This window comes from Oncorhynchus mykiss, chromosome 17 (assembly GCF_057628025.1).
Source record: "Oncorhynchus mykiss isolate SJ-2025 chromosome 17, ASM5762802v1, whole genome shotgun sequence".
NCBI lineage: Eukaryota > Metazoa > Chordata > Actinopteri > Salmoniformes > Salmonidae > Oncorhynchus > Oncorhynchus mykiss.
In genome coordinates, this window is record NC_143038.1 from 19926604 (window position 1) to 19947638 (window position 21035).

The window sequence follows — 21035 nt, forward strand, 5'->3', positions numbered from 1 at the left end:
CCACATTTTCTCCAAAACACAATACAATAGAGGCAAGATACTTGTCCACATGATTAAGCATGTATTTAATGTAGCAAATATGACATTAACTCATTTTCTACCAAATGAGCAGTTACTGCCTTTTTGCTTGGTAGGGCAGTATATGTAGCCCATGTATCTGACGCTGTCTGGACAGAAATAGTATGACATGCAATACTCTTTTGGTTCAGACAGTATCAAATACATGGTCTACATGTAGTGAAACAGAGGGGCGCTATTTCGCTCACTCGGATGCTTTAAATGAGATTGATGTGTCTTTCTGTCAGCGAGCGTCTCGTCAAATAAATTATCAATATTTAAATATTTTATTTGGGTGGGCAACGAGGTATGGTTGCAATAAATAATTTTGAATAAGATACTACCAACTCTGCCCAAATCTTAGGGCAACATACACTACATGACCAAAAGTACTGTATGTGGACAACTGCTCATTGAACATCTCATTCCAAAATCATGAGCATTAATATGGAGTTGGTCCCCCCCTTTGCTGCCATAATAGCCTCCACTCTTCTGGGAAGGCTTTCCACTAGATGCTGGAATATTGCTGTGGGAACTTGCTTTCATTCAGCCACAAGACCATTATGGAGGTTGGGCACTGATGTTGGGCGATTAGGCCTGGCTCGCAGTCGCCGTTACAATTCATCCCTAAGGTTTTCGATGGGGTTGAGGTCAGGGATCTGTGCAGGCCAGTCAAGTTCTTTCACACCGATCATTTATGTCTGGCCCTCGCTTTGTGCACGATTTTTACGAGCTACTTGCTTCAGCACTCAGCCTTCCCGTTCTGTGAGCTTTTGTGGCCTACCACCTTGCGGCTGGGCCATTGTTGCTTCTAGATGTTTCCACTTCACAATAACAGTACTTACAGTTGACCGAGGCAGTTCCAGCAGTGCAGAAATGTAACTAACTGACTTGTTGGAAAGATGGCATGCTATGACGATGTCAAGTTGAAAATCACTGAGCGCTTCAGTAAGGCCAAGTTTGTCTATGGAGATTGCATGGCTGTGTGCTCGATTTTATACACCTGTCAGCAACGGTGGAGGCTGGAATAGACGAATCAACTAATTTGAAGGGGTGTCCACATACTTTTGTCCATTGTTTTTCTCAAAATTGCTTAAGCTCAGTAAATGTGGTTAGGAATCATTGCCGGACAGCCATATCCATACCTTGTCTCACACTTTCAAGCCAATTTAAAACAGGACAGACTAGTCTCCTCAGGAACACTCAACACCTCTTGGAAAAACATTCTGTGGAGTCTTTGGCATTAAAATGAGTGTAATTGTCCCACTGAAAAATACAACTCTATCCCAGGGTTAGGTATTTAGAAGCCTGAGGCACTGTGGCCGGAGGTGCTGTCTGACAAACATAGGTGTGATCTTGTCAAAAAGGGACCAAAACAGATCAGAGATATTGTATTCCCTCAAAGTGGGGACCCACTTTTTTCGCACAGACATGGTTTCTGTGTTCAAGTAGAGCTGATGCAGCTTTTTGTTTTTGTTGTCGCATTTTTGGGGGAAAAAGTGACTTATTTGAGCAGTGATGGTTTTTGCTACTGGAAGAATATCGGGACCAATTTTAAAGCACATGAGCGGTATACTGAGCATTTACAAAACATGGAGAGTTGGCGACACCTTGCGGAAAGATTGAAAACATGCACAACCATTGACGCAATCAAGCAAGAGTTAATGGCACTTGAGGTAAATCACTGGCAAGTGGAGTTAATTGCACAATTTGACCCTGTAACGAGTGAACATTTGAGAAAGTTTGAAAATCAGGAAATAAGTGACTGTTATCTTAGCAAGAGTATCAAAAATAAAACCATAGAGGGAATTGAGAAGATTAATTTAGTAAAATAAGTCATGGACTGCACGCCAGATATAAACCACACTGAACAGCTGTCAGTGGTATTATGTATCATACACTGTGTGTGCAATACAATGGTGTTGCCATTGAAGAGCACTTTATGGGGTTCATTAATGTTCCAACGAAATCTGCCTCCAGAAATAAAGCTTCTCCCAAGTGGGTGTGACACCTGCTTCCGCTGCACTGCTGCTTGGATTTCACCTGGCGATCTGTTCACCGTCTGCCCTGTCTGGTACAAGTACCCCCACCACACTCCCCCCTCTCTACCGAGCTTTCACTCGCCTCGAGCACACAGGCACTGTTGGGGTGAGTGACTCAACTTACAATGGCTAGTCCCAAGTCATTATTTTTTATTTTTTTATTGTGCATTTTGCTATTTGTCTTATGACTCCTGCATGCTTTGTTGACTTGAACTTTCTTGTTTACCCTACTGTGGGACAGACTATGTTTGTTCCCACACTCGGGACTTTAGTGTAACTGACTTTTAAATTATATTGCTGAATGGTTTTTGAATTGTGTTCTAAATCTGTGCTCCATAATTCTTTGTCCTACCCAGGAGAGGTCAGCTCCAGCTTTGATTCCAGACTCCCAGCCCAGCGCCAACGATGTTCGTCATCAGAGTGGTTGCCATGGCAGGTGACATGAAGGATGTACATAGTAAAAAAAAAAAAATTATCCACCAGGGGCCCAACAACCTATCACCCCATCTATTATTATGTGCCTATGTGTGTATATAATAAGCCATGTTTGTGTGCTCCATAATCCTGTGGCTGTGGAAAACGTCAACGCTCAGACCAAGGAGTACCAACACAGTCCCTCAGATGCCTTCTGGGAGGCCCGCAATATCATACGTATAGCGCCGCACGAACGCTAACGTTAATATTGTCGCATCATTTCAAATGTCTAGCACCCTGAAGATACTGTATCTCCCTCTGCACTGATGGCATTATATGTGCTATATTTCTTGACATATAATCTGTACCACATACTGTAAAAGTTTTAATTTTCCTTGTTGATATAGAACATTTCAGGGACACCATAACATTCTGTTGAACCTACCTCATGTATTCATGCATTTGTTCCCCCCTCTCTTTCTCCCTATCTCTCTCCTTCCCTCCAGCTAAGGCCATTCATCACCAGTGTGAGTCTCTGATGGGAGATGACCTGGTCAACCTGGTTGTGGTCATGGAGGACGAGTCCACTCAGGAGAAATTCCTGGCCTCAGAAGAGTTCAATATCACCATACTGGTATAGGCATCTCTTCAGAAAGTCTTTAACTTCACTTAGAGTATTTCAATTATGTTATACAGTACCACATTGGAGAATAATGGTGAAGACAAAAAATATGAAATAACACATGTGGAATCATGTAGTAACCAAAAAAGTGTTAAACGATTCAAAATATATTTATATTTTAGATTCTTCAAAGTAGCCACCGTTTGCCTTGATGACAGCTGTATTTATGGCCATAAGCCAACAAGAAAATGTTCATCCAGAAGTGCTGCTCCTAGCACAGACTGGAATATGTTCCAGGATTCATCCAATGGCATTGAGGAGTATTACACCTTGATAAGTGCATCGACGACATTGTCCCCATAGTGACAGTACGTACATTTCCCAACCAGAAACCATTGATTACAGGCAACATCGGCACTGAGCTAAAGGCTGGAGCTGCCGCTTTCTAGGAGCGGGACACTAATCCAGATGCTTCTAAGAAATCCCGCTATGCCCTCAGACGAACCATCAAACAGGCAAAGTGTCAATACAGGACTAAGATTGAATCCTACTATACCAGCTCTGACGCTCATCGGATGTGGTAGGGCTTGAAAACTATTACAGACTACAAAGGGAAACCCAACCGCAAGCTTCCCAGTGACGAGAGCCTACCAGACGGGCTAAATGCCTTTTATGCTCGCTCCCAGGCAAGCAACACTGAAGAATGCATGAGAGCACCAGCTGTTCCGGACGACTGTGTGATCACGCTCTCTGTTGCCGCTGTGAGCAAGACCTTTAAACAGGTAAACATTCACAAAGTACCGGGGCCATACCGATTACCAGGACGTGTACTCAAAGCATGCGCAGACCAACTGGCAAGTGCCTTCACTGACATTTTCAACCTCTCCCTGACTGAGTCTGTATAACCTACATGTTTCAAACAGGCCAACTCTGTGCCCAAGAATGCGAAGGTAACCTGCACTCACATTGGTATCCATGAAGTGCTTTGAAAGGTTGATCATTGCTCACATCAACACCATCATACCAGAAACCCTAGACCCACTCCAATTCTCATACCCCTCCCAACAGATCCAAAGATGACGCAATCTCAATTGCACCACACACTGCTCTTTCCAACCTGGACAAAAGGAACACCTATGTGAGAGTGCTGTTCACTGACTAAAGCTCAGCATTCAACACCAAGGACCCTGGGACTAAACACCTCCCTCTGCAACTGGATCCTGGACTTCCTGACGGGCCGACCCCAGGTGGTAAGGGTAGGTAACAACTCATCTGCCACGCTGATCCTCAACACTGGAGCCCTTAAGGGGTGCGTGCTTAATCCCCTCCTCTACTCCCTGTTCACCCATGACTGTGTGGCCAAGCACGACTCCAACGCCATCATTAAGTTTGCTGACAGAACAACAGTGGTAGGCCTGATCACCGACAACAATGAGACATTCTGTGGGGAGAAGGTCAGAGACTGCCAGGACAACAACCTCTCCTTCAATGTTCGCAAGACAAACAAGCTGATCGTGGACTATAGGAAAAGAAGGGCCAAACAGGCCCCCATTAACATCAACGGGGATGAAGTTTCCAGCTACAATAGTCATTTACAACATTAACAATGTCTACACTGTATTTCTGATCAATTTGATGTTATTTTAATGGATAAAAAATCTGCTTTTATGTCAAAAACAAGGACATATCTAAGTGACCCCAAACTTTTGAATGGCAATGTAACTATAACAGTGGAGCCTGCTGAAGGGAGGACGGCTCATAATAATGACTGGAATGGAGTCAATGGAATGGTATCATTCCATTGAATGTGAGCCGTCCTCCCCTCAGCAGCCTTCACTGAACTACTATACATATAGGTAGGGGTAAAGTGAATAGATAATAAACCGCGAGTAGCAGCAGCATAAAAGGTGGTCAATACAAATAGTCCGGGTAACCGTGCTGTTGTCGTGCCCTCTTCACAACTGCCTTGTTGTGTTCGGACCATGATAGTTTGTTTGCGTGGCAGATGTGTTGTTGCCAACCCTTACCACCTGGGGGCGGCCCGTCAGGGTCCTTAGCTTAGTGATGAGCTTTGAGGGTACTATGGTGTTAAAAGCTGAGCTTGGGTTTCTATGATGATTGTGTTGATGTGAGCCATGACCAGCCTTTCAAAGCACTTCATGGCTACAGATGCGAGATCTACGGGGCGATAGTCATTAAGGCAGGTTACCTTAGTGTTCTTGGGCACAGGGACTATGGTGGTCTGCTTGAAACATGTAGGTATTTCAGAGTCGGTCAGGGAGAGCTTGAAAATGTTAGTGAAGACACTTGCCAGTTGGTCAGCGCATGCTCTGAGTACGCATCCTGGTAATCCGTCTGACCCTGCGGCCTTGTGAATGTTGACCTGTTTAAAGGTCTTACTCACATCTGCTACGGAGAATGTGATTGAAGGCATTTAGCTCGTCTGGTAGGCTCGTGTCACTGGGCAGCTCGCAGCTGGGTTTCCCTTTGTAATCTGTAATAGCTTGCAAGCCCTCCCACAGCTGACGAGCGTCAGATCCGGTGTAGTAGGATTCATCCTTAGTCCTGTATTGACACTTTGCCTGTTTGATGGTTCTTTGGAGGTCATCACGGGATTAGTGTTCCTCTCCTTGAAAGCGATAGCTCTAGCTCAGTTTGGATGTTGCCTGTAGTTCATTGCTTCTAGTTGGGATATGTACACTACCGTTCAAAAGTTTGGGGTCACTTAGAAATGTCCTTGTTTTTGAAAGAAAATATTTTTGGGGATTTTCTTTCAGAAATATACAGTGTAGACATTGTTAATGTTGTAAATGACTATTGTAGCTGGAAATGGCAGATATTTTATGGAATATCTACATAGGCGTACAGAGGCCCATTATCAGCAACCATCACTCCTAGTTGAGTATCTGGAGCATCAGCATTTTTGGGTTCGATTACAGGCTCCAACTGGCCAGAAACAAAGTACTTTCTTCTGAAACTCATCAGCCTATTCTTGTTCGGAGAAATGAAGGCCATTCCATCTGAGAAATTGTCAAGAAACTGAAGATCTCGTACAACGCTGTTTACTACTCCCTTCACAGAAGAGCAAACTGGCTCTAACCAGAATAGAAAGAGGAGTGGGAGGCCCCTGTGCACAACTGTAACCACAATGTCACAAATAATTTGTATCTACCTTTCCAATTACTTTTAGAGTTTGGGATTTACAAATGTGCGCTGTGAGAATATCTAATAATAATAATAATCGCTTTGTAAATAAGGATGCATTATGAAAGGAAAAGGACATGCTCAAGAGACGATGGTAATATTTTTCCTTTTAGAGACTATAATAGGTAATTTTGATTTATCTTAGAATGAAAACCTTAGTATAACAACAGTTTTAGTAAGTCATATGAATTAATATTTACAAAACAATTTACCAAACAAGACACATTAAAAATTGCCCCAAAAAATAGGTATTTAATATGCTCAAAATGACTCCCCGCACCCAATTTAAATAAATAAATAAATTGCTATGCTACGACAGCCAACCAAGCACTGCCATCCGAAATAATCATTAGCAAATGTAATCATAGTCATGACTAAACGTAACCCATTGGCATTATTATTACTACCGGTTATATTATTACGGTGTACTGCAGTTCTGTGTGTGCAAGTGGAGTTGCCGTACTCCAGCAGAAGCCGTTACTCAACGGCTGTAGGTAGGTACAAGCAATGTCAAACACTGTACTGTCTCTCTATTTCATTACTTTCACATGTATTAAAAAGTGGAAAACTAGAATGTAATATGAGTGTTACCTAGGCTATATCACTGTCGATTATGATAGTTTTAACGGAAACACGTCATTTTTCGCAGGAACTGTAATTGTGGAAATAAATCATATTTTGCAAAAAAATATCAGTAATTGCATGGAGTGGAAACAAACGTTTTTGGTGAAAACGGGCCGATTTGCAAGTGCTAATCAATCAACCATCACCAACAGTAGCTATCATAGCTAAGTTACCTGGAATGTTAATTAGCCACACATTGACCCAGCGACCAACAATCGTGCTTGTCAGAAAGCCCACGTTAAGTCTGAGTAAAGTGTCAATCATTTATGTTATGCTACATGTGTAATTTATGTAGACATTAGTAGCGTTCATTTATTGCATATTCGTATAGTATACTGTGTTTGATTAAAGTGCAAGCACTTTCTTGATATAATAATCATTGCCATTCAGATCAGAAATGGTTAGTAATCCATTCCTGAACATCATTGCAAGAAACACCACTTGTTTACTGATAATATTTCTTTCATATTCATTCTGGTGCATTCAGAGTAAAGATGAGAGAGAGAGAGCATGAGGATGCCGACAGGGCAGGGAGAGCAGGTGAGTGAGAAAAGGATATTGATGGTTAAGACCGAATAATGACATCACAACAATCTAATCCTAATGTTAATTTAAGATGAGAAATTCCTCTAAGTATGACTTCTCATGTGTATTTCAGATACACACTCAAGCAGGGAGAGTGGGTTTGAGACAATGACAGACAGAGAGAGAGAGCAGACAGGCAGGCGAAGATTAAGGTGCAGGAGAGGGATGGGAGGAGCTTGGACCTTGTCCAAATCAGCCATATTTGAATGTCATAACTAGGTCAAACCCTTTTAAATGGGACACTCTACTTTCAGGAGAAAAAGTTTTAAAGATTATACTTGGCTCCATTACAGCTCCTCCTTAAAAGAGGGTCCTCTGTTTCTATTGTGCTAAATACTTAGCAACACAAAAGTCTAAGCTTCCATCAAAAGCAGATTCAGCTTTTGTATAGATTGGCTTTTAAAATTGGAAGAAGCCACTGGAGAAATTTAGTGAGCATGAAGACAGCCAGTGTCACAAATTACCTGTGATGACTCAGATTCAGGAGCCAAAGCCTGTTAATGTGCAACTTTCACATGAGCTTGAAAGACAGCAGCAACAAGCAAGGAGAAATCTTCTGAAGATTGTTGGGGTTGTGAAGTACTTTTCATGGCAAGGTCAGGCTTTTCAAGGCGTTGATAAGGAGAGTGGGAATTTCAGCCAGCTTCTAAAGTACAAGGCAGAGGGCGATGCAGAGCTGACCACCTGGCTGAAAGGTCACTTTGATTTCACCAGTCCCCAAATGCAAAACAAAATTTTGAAGCTGGTGGGCAATACAATCGTCAAAGAAATTGTGTCGGAAATAACATCAATGCCAGCGGTCCAGTTCACACTTATCATTGATGGTACCCAGGATATATCAGGAGTTGAGCAGGAGTCAATATGTTTGCGCTTTGTAGATGCAGATCTACAACCAAAGAAAGTGTCTTAGACCGCTGCGCCACTCTGCTGTATTATGAATGAGTGAGTCACTCAACTTTATGTAGGTGCCGAGGCTATATGACTGCGCTGCCAACTTGATTATTTAGCAGACATCACTTCCTTATATTCAGTCAACACATATATTTTAAGAATATCATGGAATATAATTGAATATTTCTCTTAGAATAAAAATCTTAGTGTAATTAATGTCTCGTTGGTAGGATAGTCTCGAATGAAGCTCATCCAGTTTATTTTCCAGTGATTGTACGTTCGCCAGTAGGATGGATGGTAAAGGCACATTATCCACTCCCCGACTAATTCTCTCCAAGCACCCATATGTCGGCTTAATCAGAAATTACCTTTAAATGTTTACAACATTTTTATGTTTTGCTCTTCTCTTTTACTCCTTGTACTTTTAAATGGGTTTATATCTTGTTAGACAATTGGTGGTTGGCATTATTTGAAAAATATTCCTAACATTATTGAGTTCACACCTGCATTGCTTGCTGTTTGGTGTTTTAGGCTGGGTTTCTGTACAGCACTTTGTGACATCAGCTGATGTAAGAAGGGCTTTATAAATACATTTGATTGATTGAGATCAGTGCAGTAAGCATCCACTTGAGGGTGCTATTGGCCCACATTTTCTAATTTGTATTCCCGACAATCTAAAAATCTAAGTTAGTTAAATACATGACCTAATCATTTTATTTGCTTGAGGTATCTGTATGCTAACCTCCTCTCCAAAATTATTATTTGGTTTGAATGCGTTCTGGTTGAATATGAGTACATTATTTTTTTCTATTTGTCATGGCATCTTGAAATAAAAGTTATTGTGCTGTATTCTCATGGGATCGTGCAATGTCAGAAAAATGTACATTCAGTTAAGGTCTGAAATGTTACAGATTGTGCGATAGAAACTTAAACGTTGTGTAGTAGAAATGTACCCCACCTTCACTAAACCCCTAAAATAAAGCAGCTTAATTGACTTTTAAACTCCAAATCTATTTTGCATGAAGACACAACCTGTCATTCATCACAAACCTTGTGAATATCTGGGTTTTCCCTCTTCCCAATGCAGAAAGTCTGCATTTAATCAGTGGACACCACTTGTTTTTATTACAACACACCTGTCATAATTGTTTTATTTACTAAAGTAGAGGTTTATTATTATTATTATTATTGCTAAAGGTACTTCATAGGTGTAAACATAAATTTTATAGCAAGAGATAGCACTTGTATAGCCTAAGAAAGTAGCAGAAATGTGCAGGAAGTAGTTTTGAATGCATTTTATTGAAGGGAAACGATAACAGTCTTGAACTTTTTGGCAACATAGTGATATAATCTTATTTACTGTACAATGAGGAATTGAACTACAAAATACGAGTCTTCTCCCCCCGTTTTTTTAAACCATTGCTCACACCCACAAGCTGTATAAACAGCAACAACAAATAATAAAACAAGTTAATAGATACTAAACAACAACGTGAAGAACATAAATCTATCATCTCTAATAAGCACATGTAGGACAGTATGCAGGTGTGGGTGCATGGACTTTGCAGATGTATTTCTCACATGTGCAGCACATAGTATTTGTTTTACAGTCCTTCTTTGGGGGACAGAATTGGCATCTCCTCCTCTTGCCTGCCCCAGCCTCAGGTGGATCAGGATGAGATTCAGCCCCCTGAACAGCTTTCACAAGCGCTGCAGATGCTGCTGTGTGGGGGAAGCGCTCCCTTTTTTGAATGTGTGGGGTTACAAGTGCCTTTCCCAGCTGCTCCAGGAACACCCTACTCTTGTTCCGTCGATCAGGCATCCAGGTAGGGTTGATCTTGTTCCAGATCACGAAGGCATTGTATGAGGACACATCAATGATATTATGGAAGATGACCAGGGGCCAGCGGGCAGTCATCCTCCTGCAGCTGTAAGTTCCCATCACCTTGTCCAGGTTGTCCACGCCTCCTGTATTGTGGTTGTAGTCCAGGATGATTGCTGGCTTCCTGTCCTCATGATCACTGATCTCAGCTGTTTTGTGCAGTGTGCTCAGGAGGACCACATTATTGTTCCTCTTTGGGAGGTAAGAAACTAGAGTGGTGGTGGGGGTGAAGGCAAACTTTGATGATAAGGCCTCTCTCCCCCTTGTTGCGAGGAGTGCAGGGGGGAGCTCAGGCTTGTTCTTTCTAACTGTGCCAAACATGGTGATCTTCCTCTTCAGGAGCTGTTGGCTGAGTTCAATCAGTAGCACACAATCTCAAATTCTTATTGTATGTGTGTGTGTTTCTTTGTTTTTTTTGTGGTGTGTAAATTATTTTAGAACTGCCGGGTCAAAAATGACCCTAAGACAATTTTGGTAGCCTGGTGGTGTACAGATTTCATGGAAATATGTGACCCGATTCGGGAAACTAGGCGTATGTCGCAAGTCACGACTTCACAGGAGAGCATTTTTTTTTTAGCAAAATGCGTTTTTTGGCAGAAATGCCTTCTAGTGAACTTTCATGTGCCTTAATATCAAACTTATATGCCATCTGTAAATGTGAATAAAAATTAAAAATTTACGAGCCTAGTTGGTTTATTCTGTCTATTGGAGCTGGTCAGTATGTTAGGTAATCGTGTTGAACGCGGCTTAAAAAAAAAAACGCTTAGTAAAACTGCATAAACCTAATGTCAAGTTATAGTGTACTGTTAGCTAGCTAATGTTAGCTGGCTGGCTGGCTCGCTAGCTAACGTTATGTGTATGCTCTCCACTTTCTGGAGGACCGAGTTTTGAAATCATTGGAATTTGAGTATGATAGCTAAGGAGATGGAGAAAACACCAGTCTGGATTACTTTGTCAAACTAAAGCAACCATGCATGGCATCAGACAGGAGATGTGTCCAACCACAATGTATACTGGTTATATTTTCAGATATTACACATATCTAATTTTGACAGAAAATGGTTTCATTTCAAGTGTACTGATAGCTAGCTAACGTTAGCTGTCGCTAGCCGATGTTATGTGTATGATCTTATTGTAATGAAACAGCAGGGAGCAGGTCTCGAACCCTCGACCTTTGAGCCCGAGATGCGGCGCGCTATCGACTCTGCCGTAAAAGCATGCTCGTGCGGAAGGGACGATTTCTGCGCTTATAAACACAGGGTTGATACACTACTCCCTCCTTTCAAAGAGTGCATCCTCGAGCTAGCTTGCGACTCGTCTTACAGGAACACGCTCACCGGCCAAGCACACGCACTGTCGTGAATGCGAGGTCCGATCACTTCTGACACCAATGTAATGAAACAGCAGGGAGCAGGTCTCGAACCCTCGATGTTCGAGCCCGAGGTCCAGCGCACTATCGACTGTGCCGTAACAGTTTATTAATCCAACAGGGGCAGGCAAAAGACAGGTCAATTGCAGGCAGTAAAGGTCAACACTGGGAAACCAGGAACAACCGAGAGACAGGAACAGAGGGAAAAACGCTGGTAGACTTGACGAAACAAATCAAACTGGCAACAGACAAACAGAACACCGGTATAAGTACACAGGGGATAATGGGGAAGATGGGCAACACCTGGAGGGGGGTGGAGACAATCACAAAGACAGGTGAAACAGATCACGGTGTGACAGATGTAATTTATTAAATCCACTTCAATCAGTGTAGATGAATTGGAGGAGACAGGTTAAAGATGTCTTTTTTAAGTCTTGAGATAATTGAGACATGTATTGTGTATGTGTGCCATTCAGAGGGTGAATGGGCAAGATTAAATATTTTAAGTGCCTTTGAATGGGATATGGTAGTAGGTGGGAGTCACACCTGTTTGAGTGTCTCAAGAACACAACTGTGGGAAGCATTGGAGTCAACATGGGCCAGCATCCCTGTGGAACGCTTTTGACACGTTGTGGAGTCCATGCCCTGACATATTGAGGCTGTTCTGAAGGCAAAAGTAGACGTCAAATGACCTATTAGGTGAAAATTCTGGAATATAGTTACAATGTATAGTCAGTGAGCAATTCAATTTGAAATAAGATACACTTTTCTCAGAATGTAATTAATTTATCTTTATTAATCTATTATAATTGTCCGTCAAAACAAATCAACAATAAAACCTTATATACAAATCATAGCTAAGCTGACAGGCACTGTAATAGGCACATGCATGTCCAAAGACAATCATACCATTTTCATTACATACAGGCTATATAAACATTCATGGAGAAAGATAACACCAATTGTACACCGATCAATTCATGAAACAGAATAAGATTCAATCGCCAGACTAAGTGCTCTATTCAATCTGTAAACCTGAAGTGTTACATATTCTGGGATAGAAATGTAAAGGCAATTTACGATTGAACCGACCCATTGTGAATGCAATCCCCGCTAAAGCAGGAACATTGCCTTTACATTTCAGTCACGCTTTAAAGCTGAACTTCCGCGATGCGGATTGAATAGAGCCCTAAGTCCTCTCCATGACAAATGTATACGCTAAAAAGACGTTTCACAAGGAATTGGTATTTCTTAAGTTAAGTGTATGATTTCCTTGTGCTTTGACTGTTTGTCTTTCTGTCTGTCTGTCTGAACCTCTTTGCTTAGTTGCAAATGAAGGATGCAGAGTTGGCTTTTAATAATTATTTTTCAAAGTGTGGCATGGAATGGATAAGATATTTGAGTATTAATCTTTGGTATATTAGATAACAACATTAAACAGTCATCTCCAGTAGGGTTGGAAGTATTTTGTCCGGTTTAGATTGACTGCATAAGTGTGTTTGTTTCAAATCAATAGAATATTCAATTAAATGATTTATGACATATCATGGGTCAATGGACTATGAATCAAATGTTATGGTAAAATCCGAAAATGGTTGCTATCTCCATCTTCATTTTTAGATAATTGTCGCTGGTAGGTTTTGCGAAAATCCTCTCCCATTTCTTTCTTTTAGGTCTCAGCTCATAATTTTGTGATTGGACACTTGACTGATTTGTATTTTTATCTACAATATCATTTTGATCAGGCATAACTGAAATACCGTAGGTCACAAATTATAGGTAAAAAAATATAAATATTCAGACTATGAATGAATCAATAACCTGCTGAATGAGACAGAGCTACTATTGGGGCCATAGTTATAATAGAAATGTACAATGTATCAAAAAAGCCATGTGAAAAGATCAAGTCAAGGTAGGATTTATCCTTAATAACTTGCTGGTAGTGTCTACTAGAAGGTCTCTTAACAATTTCCTCTATCCCATTCCTAATAAGAAAAGTGAGCACACAACAAACAAATAAACTAAATAAAACTAATCATCCCCCACGTAAGGACTAAATGCACTTACAGTTGAAGTTGGAAGTTTACATACACTTAGGTTGGAGTCATTAAAACTCATTTTTCAACCACTCCACACATTTCTTGTAAACAAACTATAGTTTTGGGAAGTCAGTTACTTTGTACATGTTTACAGACAGAATATTTCACTTACAATTCACTGTTTCACAATTCCAGTGGGTCAGAAGTTTACATACACTAAGTTGACTGTGCCTTTAACCTTTTTGGGATAGGGGGCAGCATTTTCACTTTTGGATGAAAAGCATGCCCAGAGTGAACTGCCTCCTACTCTGTCCCAGATGCTAATATATGCATATTATTATTAGTATTGGATAGAAAACACTCTGAAGTTTCTAAAACGGTTTGAATGATGTCTGTGAGTATAACAGAACTCATATGGCAGGCGAAAACCTGAGAGAAATCCAACCAGGAAGTGGGACATCTGAGGTTTGTAGTTTTTCAAAGCTTGGCCTACCGAATACACATTGAGATATGGATGAGGTTGCACTTCTTACGGCTTCCACTAGATGTCAACCGTCTTTTGAAACTTGAATGAGGATTATACTGTAAAGGAGGGGCTCATGAGATCTCTGAGTCAGTGGTCTGGCAGAGAGCCTTGGTCTCATGACGCTCGCTCCCGACAGAGTTACCTCGCGTTCCAGTGCTTTTTCTGAAGACAAAGGAATTCTCCGGTTGGAACATTATTGATGTTTTATATTAAAAACATCCTAACGATTGATTTCATACATCGTTTGACATGTTTCTAAAGGATTGTAATGTAACTTTTCGAGTTTTTGTCTGGATGAAGTGCCTGCACCTCATGAAGATGGATTACTGGGCTGAACACGCTAACAACAAGTGGCTATTTGGACATAAATTATGGTACTTTATGGAACAAATCTGTCATTTATTGTCGAACTGGGATTCCTGGGAGTGCCTTCTGATGAAGATCATCAAAGGTAAGTGAATATTTATGGTGTTGCTTCTAACTTTGTTGTTTCCAAAATGGCGGACATTCCTCTGGCTGTTTTGGGTTCTGAGCACCGTTCTCAGATTATACTTTTTCCGTTAAAAAAATTGAAATCTGACACAGAGGTTGCATTAAGGAGAGGTCTATCTTTAATTCTGTGAATAACACTAGTATATTTTATCAATGTTTATTATGAGTATTTCTGCAAAATCACCAGATGTTTTGGAATAAAAACATTACTGCACGTAATGTGCCAATGTAAACTGAGATTTTTGGTTATAAATATGCACATTATCGAACAAAACATACATGTATTGTGTAACATGATGTCCTATGAGTGTCATCTGATGAAGATCATCAAAGGTTAGTGATTCATTTTATCTATATTTCTGCTTTTTGTGACTCCTATCTTTGGCTGGAAAAATGGCTGTGTGTTTTTTCGACTTGGTGGTGATCTAACACAATCATGTGTTGTGCTTTAGCTGTAAAGCATTTTTGAAATTGGACAGGATGGGTAGATTAACAATATGTTTATCTTTCCTTTGCTGTATTGGACTTGTTAATGTGTGAAAGTTACATATTTCCCCAAAATATTTTAGAATTTCGCACGCTGCCTTTTCAGCGGAATGTTGTCGAGGACCCTGCGCTAGAAAGGTTAAACAGCTTGGAAAATTCCAGAAAATGATGTCAATACTTTAGAAGCTTCTGATAGGCTAATATACATAATTTGAGTCAATAGGAGGTGTACCTGTGGATGTATTTCAAGGCCTACCTTCAAACTCAATGCCTCTTTGCTTTACATCATGGGAAAATCAAAAGAAAGACCCCAGAAAAAAAATTGCAGACCTCCACAAGTCTGGTTCATCCTTGGGAGCAATTTCCAAACGCCTGAAGGTACCACGTTCATCTGTACAAACTATAGTACGCAAGCATAAACACCATGGAACCACGCAGCCGTCATACCGCTCAGGAAGGAGACGTGTCCTGATGAACGTCCTTTGGTGCGAAAAGTGCAAGTCAATCCCAGAACAACAGCAAAGGACCTTGTGAAGAAGGTACAAAAGTATCTATATCCACAGTAAAACGAGTCCTATATCGACATAACCTGAAAGGCCGCTAAGGAAGGAAGAAGCCACTGCTCCAAAACCGCCATAAAAAAGCCAGACTACGGGATGCAACTGCACATGGGGACAAAGATCATACTTTTTGGAGAAATGTCCTCTGGTCTGATGAAACAAAAAAATAACTGTTTGCCATAATGACCATCGTTATGTTTTGAGGAAAAAGGGGGAGACTTGCAAGCCCAAGAACACCATCCCAGCCATGAAACACGGGGGTGGCAGCATCATGTTGTGGGGTGCTTTGCTGCAGGAGGGACTGGTGCACTTCACAAAATGGATGGCAGCATGAGGTAGGAAAATTATGTGGATATATTGAAGTCACATCTCAAGACATCAGTCAGGAAGTTAAAGCTTAATCGCAAATGGGTCTTCCAAATAGACAATGACCCCAAGCATACTTCCAAAGTTGTGGCAAAATGGCTTAAGGACAACAAAGTCAAGGTACTGGAGTGGCCATCACAAAGCCTTGACCTCAATCCTATAGAACATTTGTGGGCAGAACTGAAAAAGCGTGTGCGAGCAAGGAGGCCTACAAACCTGACTCAGTTACAGCAGCTCTGTCAGGAGGAATGGGCCAAAATTCACCCAACTTATTGTGGGAAGCTTGTGGAAGGCTACCCGAAATGCTACCAAATACTAATTGAGTGTATGTAAACTTCTGACCCACTGAGAATGTGATGAAAGAAATACAAGCTGAAATAAATCATTCTCTCTACTATTATTCTGATTTCACATTCTTAAAATAAAGTGGTGATCCTAACTGACATAAGACAGTGATTTTTTACGAGGATTGTCAGGAATTGTGACAAACTGAGTTAAATGTATTTTGCTAAGGTGTATGTAAATTTCCGACTTCAACTGTAGATCACCTAGGTCAGGGATGGGTAACTTTGATGGGTCTGGGGGCCACAAGAAACTGAACTCATTATGAGGGATGGTAGTTGCTTGCGGGTCACACCAACCACATTGAGAGCAAAGCATTTTAGCAGCCCTCCTCTTGACAGCGGAGAGACATTGTTTTAAAATGTTATAGTTTATTTCGTGCAATTCTACACATTTTGCCATGGGGCATAGAGAAAATGTGGAGCTTTAAAGAAAGTTTGCTACAATTCTACACATTTTGCCATGGGGCGGAAAGAAGATTTAGCAATTTTGTAGCACATTTCCTGCAATTCTACTCATTTTGCCATGGGCGGTGAAGAACATTTGCTGTTTAACAGCGACATTTTTGTAATTCTACACATTTTGCCATAGGCTGGAGAGAAATGTTTGCAGTATTTAATATGATATCTGAGTGAGACTGACTAACAAAATCAATGGTGGCCCCCGGCCGGTAATTCAACCATGATTGCTGGTTTAGATAGCTGACCGATAGACAAATTTACCAATCTAAAACATTTTAGCTGATATGGCCTAATTGACATAACAAGAGAAAAACTGCTGAGGCCACCAGTTGCCCATCCCTGACCTTGGTCATTATTTTCAGTGCAACGCTCTAAAGTTCCAAAGTGGGATACCTTTCACATGTAAAAGTCCCTGTGTGAACGGGTGAAAGCACATGTACAATTTCCAGTAACAATTGCGTTTCCCTGCTGATACAAAGATTGGTCCGTCATTCTTTGCTTTTGTATGGTGGTGAATCGTCGCTGCCCTCAACCCAATTGGTCCATTGGACAGGAAGCGGCATCACCAGGCAGGAACTGGCTAAAGGCATGATGAGATTGTTATAGCGCCCACTAGAGGTAGTCCAGCTCCAGTGCATGACTTAGAGCCTCCAGGTCAGGCCGACACGACACTCTCCAGAAAGGCATGTTCTTCTGCAAGACACAAACAGACATGTTTAGAACATTGACTAAACTAGCTACTGCAAGGTACAAAAGGACATGTTTAAAATGTGGAGCACTGGCTAAACTAGATACTGAAAGACACAAACGGAAATGTTTTAAATGCTGAACACTGGCTAAACTAGGTAGCTAATGTAACTAGCTGAACACTGACTAATGTGACTAGCTGGCTATTATTGTTCGGTTAACCACAGTCAAGTTGCCTAAGCTTGGCGAGCTAATACAATCTTAGACAGTGTTGGAGAGGGTTCAGTCAAACTAATACCGAACACAATTTCATCCTGCAGGATATAAACATTATTTTGTTTTTTCAAATAATAACAAGCAAACGCATGAAATAATATGTGTGGGTGCATATTCAATTTAATCGGACTTCATAGCATGAAAAATAAGGCCGGGGGTAATATCTTGTGTACCCCCACCCCTTTTCCTGGTTACATGTGAGTCTCACCTTCTTGGCTACAGACTCTTCCTCCACTCCGTCCCCTATGACCACGTACACTGCTCGCCGGCCGAACCTCTGGGCCACACGCTCAAAGCAGCTCTCTTTCCCTGGAAAATAAGTGTTGTGTTACTTTTAAAAATGTTAAGTGTTTAAAAGTGTTAAAAGTGACAGTTAACAAATAAGTGTTAAACATATGTAAGTGTTCAAATTCTTTACAAATTAAGGGTTAAAAGTGTTAAACGTAAGTGTTAACAAATAAGTGTTTAAATAACACTTAATGAAAATTTCCCAAACATAAACAAGGATCGCACAAAACGAAAGTCTGCTAGTACTAGATTGTTTTCGCACCGTGGTTGGGAAACATTTTCTGTCGGGTACTACTATCTGTGCACAATCAGCCCAACTGTAAATATAATATTCCTTCCTTGACACGATGAGTTGGGCTTTTTAACCCTAACAAGTGTTCTGCGCCATATCGAGTGCTGTGTGCTACCTCACCTGTCTTGGTGGCACTGTAGATGTTCTCTATGGGGAACGCTGAGCCCAGACCATAGAGCAGGACCTTGGACAGGGCTGGGATCAGCTGGGTGGTGGTCACCAGCACATTCACACAGTTTGGTCTGGAAACAGAGAGATGTCAACACATGATGTCAATATGTGTGTCATGTTCAAACAAGTACGATAATTGCCTTGTGTCAGTTTGAATGGGACAAAAAAAGAGTGACAACAAGGAAAAACTGTCCATTTCATTTTTATGGATTACATACGCTAATATCACTTTACATTGTTTATTATTTTCTAAATAGTTCCACCATAGGGTAGCTAGGCAGTTGAGAAGGGGTGTGTCCTGACCTGGAGTTAATGAGGGCCAGGGCCTTGACAGCCTGGGTCAGCCACAGATCTGTCAGGACCTCCATCTCCCTCCGCAGCTGCAGCCATTCCTCCCGCTTGGGACTGCCCACCAAACCTGACAACAATCACAATCACACACTAACACATTATTCATCATAGATTGGTATACAAAAACAAAACACAAATTGATAGCTGAGCAGTATATGAAGATGCAATGTTAATTAGTTATTATGATCATGATTCTACAGAATGAACCAATTTAAATTGACATTGTGATTTGTATATGTATTTGTATGATTTGTTAACCGCGAGAGAATATTTTACACACACACACACACACACACCCTCTTCTAGCTCCTGTCAGAACCCACCTCCCACGTTGTTCTTGTAGGTGTTGTAGATCTCCTTTACTCTCCGGTAGCGGAAGGCTAGTTTCCTCATCCAGTCCACCCCACCATGGACACCTGAGCCCAGGCACAGAGTACCGGCACCCGCAGGGCTCTGGAATCCGTCTGTGCCAAAGTTATACATGCTGCAAGACAACAACCATGTCTAATCAATGTACACATTTAGTTGATGTTTGGTGGGATTTGACCAGTGCTGCCTAAGACCAGAACCTTTAGTTACATGGAGTAGGCCTAGTATAATATAATAACTGAAGTAAGGTAACGAAATAATGGATTAATGCATTATGCCTCAAAAAAAAATCCTATAAAAAGAGCAAGGGTGAGACCAATAATAAAAAGAAAGATGCCAACCATGAGAGAGAGGCCTTTGGATTTAAGACCAATAGCTGACAGTATAAATGACACAATAAATCAAACAAATTGAATATAGAATACATCAATATTATAAGTGCGTTATATTTAAGTGGGAGAACATGCAGTTTGCAAATCCAATGTAATGAGGTTCATAAATATTTTTGTGTGGAAAAGGGTAACATGCCCAAAAGCACTTAAATGGTAAGGAACGCACATAGGCATTTGAGCAACATCTTGCACTTTTTCAACTATTTCTTTGAAATCTATCCTAAAATTCTTCATCACTTTATGTAGTAACATGTCTGGAATAAGCCAGACATAGAGAATGACAGTACTGTTCTGATGAGACGTTGAAGAATGATGATACTGTTATTAAATTGCCATGGCGAGAGAGCGAGAGACGCATACACGCACGCACACAGGAAAACACACAAACAAAAAGGGACAGAGAGAGACAGCCCACTGGGCACAGATGTCAAGTCAACGTCTATTCCACGTTGGTTCAACGTAATTTCACTGAAATGACGAGGAAACAATGTTTTTTTTTCAACCAGTGTCTGCCCAGTGGGAGACGTTTTCAAGAAAGAGAGCAGGACATATTCCCCCCCACCCCCTCCTTTACTAAACCCACTCAGTGCTGGTTTAAGTGTGGGGCCGAGTTGAGTTCAAGAGGAAAAGCTGTACAGTACCTCAAGTCCTGCCCATTGTCGTCTGACGCCACGTCATCAATATGAACTTGGTCACATTCCTGGGAAAGGAGAGGGAAAGAAAGCGGATATATTAGAGAGGGAGATCCGTTTCAGAGCTGTGCACGGGCAGGTTTCTTAAGGGAGCCTAGGGGAGCGATAGAACAAAATAAAAAATGTTAAACAAAAGACAACAGGGAGGCGGAAATAGGCTGCTGGGACATCCAGGCGCCAGAAGAAAAAAATGTACTTGGAATATGGGAGCGTACCAGCTCTACTTGACACCACCACACTCCACTAATAAACCCCACTAAGATTTATACCACATCAACACCTTTTGCCAACTGCCAAAGAACCTTCAGATATATGCCCACTAAAAACAAGATCCACTGAACAGTATTTTGTGTAGTATTAATGTATTATTATTAAATTATTAAGATTTCTGGACTTTTGATATATTGGAAGTAAGGTCTATAGTAGATATAAGGCAGGGTAGTGAACTACTGTGCAAAAAGTTGCTTCCTCAAAAAAATCCTAAAAACGAATTTCCCATGATGCTACTATATAATACATGCACTATCCTCCCACCTCCTCTCCACCAAATCCCTT

General features: G+C 41.1%; 1 protein-coding gene across 1 annotated transcript in view; it reads right to left on the reverse strand.

The window, feature by feature from the left end:
* Nucleotides 1–12455: 12455 nt before the first annotated feature.
* The window catches only part of LOC110493897 (protein phosphatase EYA2), a 73131-nt gene continuing 64551 nt past the window's right edge, over nt 12456–21035 (reverse strand). Inside the window, exons 11-16 of the mRNA XM_021568477.3 lie at nt 20430–20488; nt 19351–19511; nt 18980–19094; nt 18626–18747; nt 18134–18234; nt 12456–17655 (exon numbers count right to left, since the gene is read on the reverse strand). Coding sequence (XP_021424152.1) covers nt 17575–17655; nt 18134–18234; nt 18626–18747; nt 18980–19094; nt 19351–19511; nt 20430–20488 — 639 coding nt within the window. The 3' untranslated portion in view covers nt 12456–17574. The remainder of the gene's footprint in view (nt 17656–18133; nt 18235–18625; nt 18748–18979; nt 19095–19350; nt 19512–20429; nt 20489–21035) is intronic.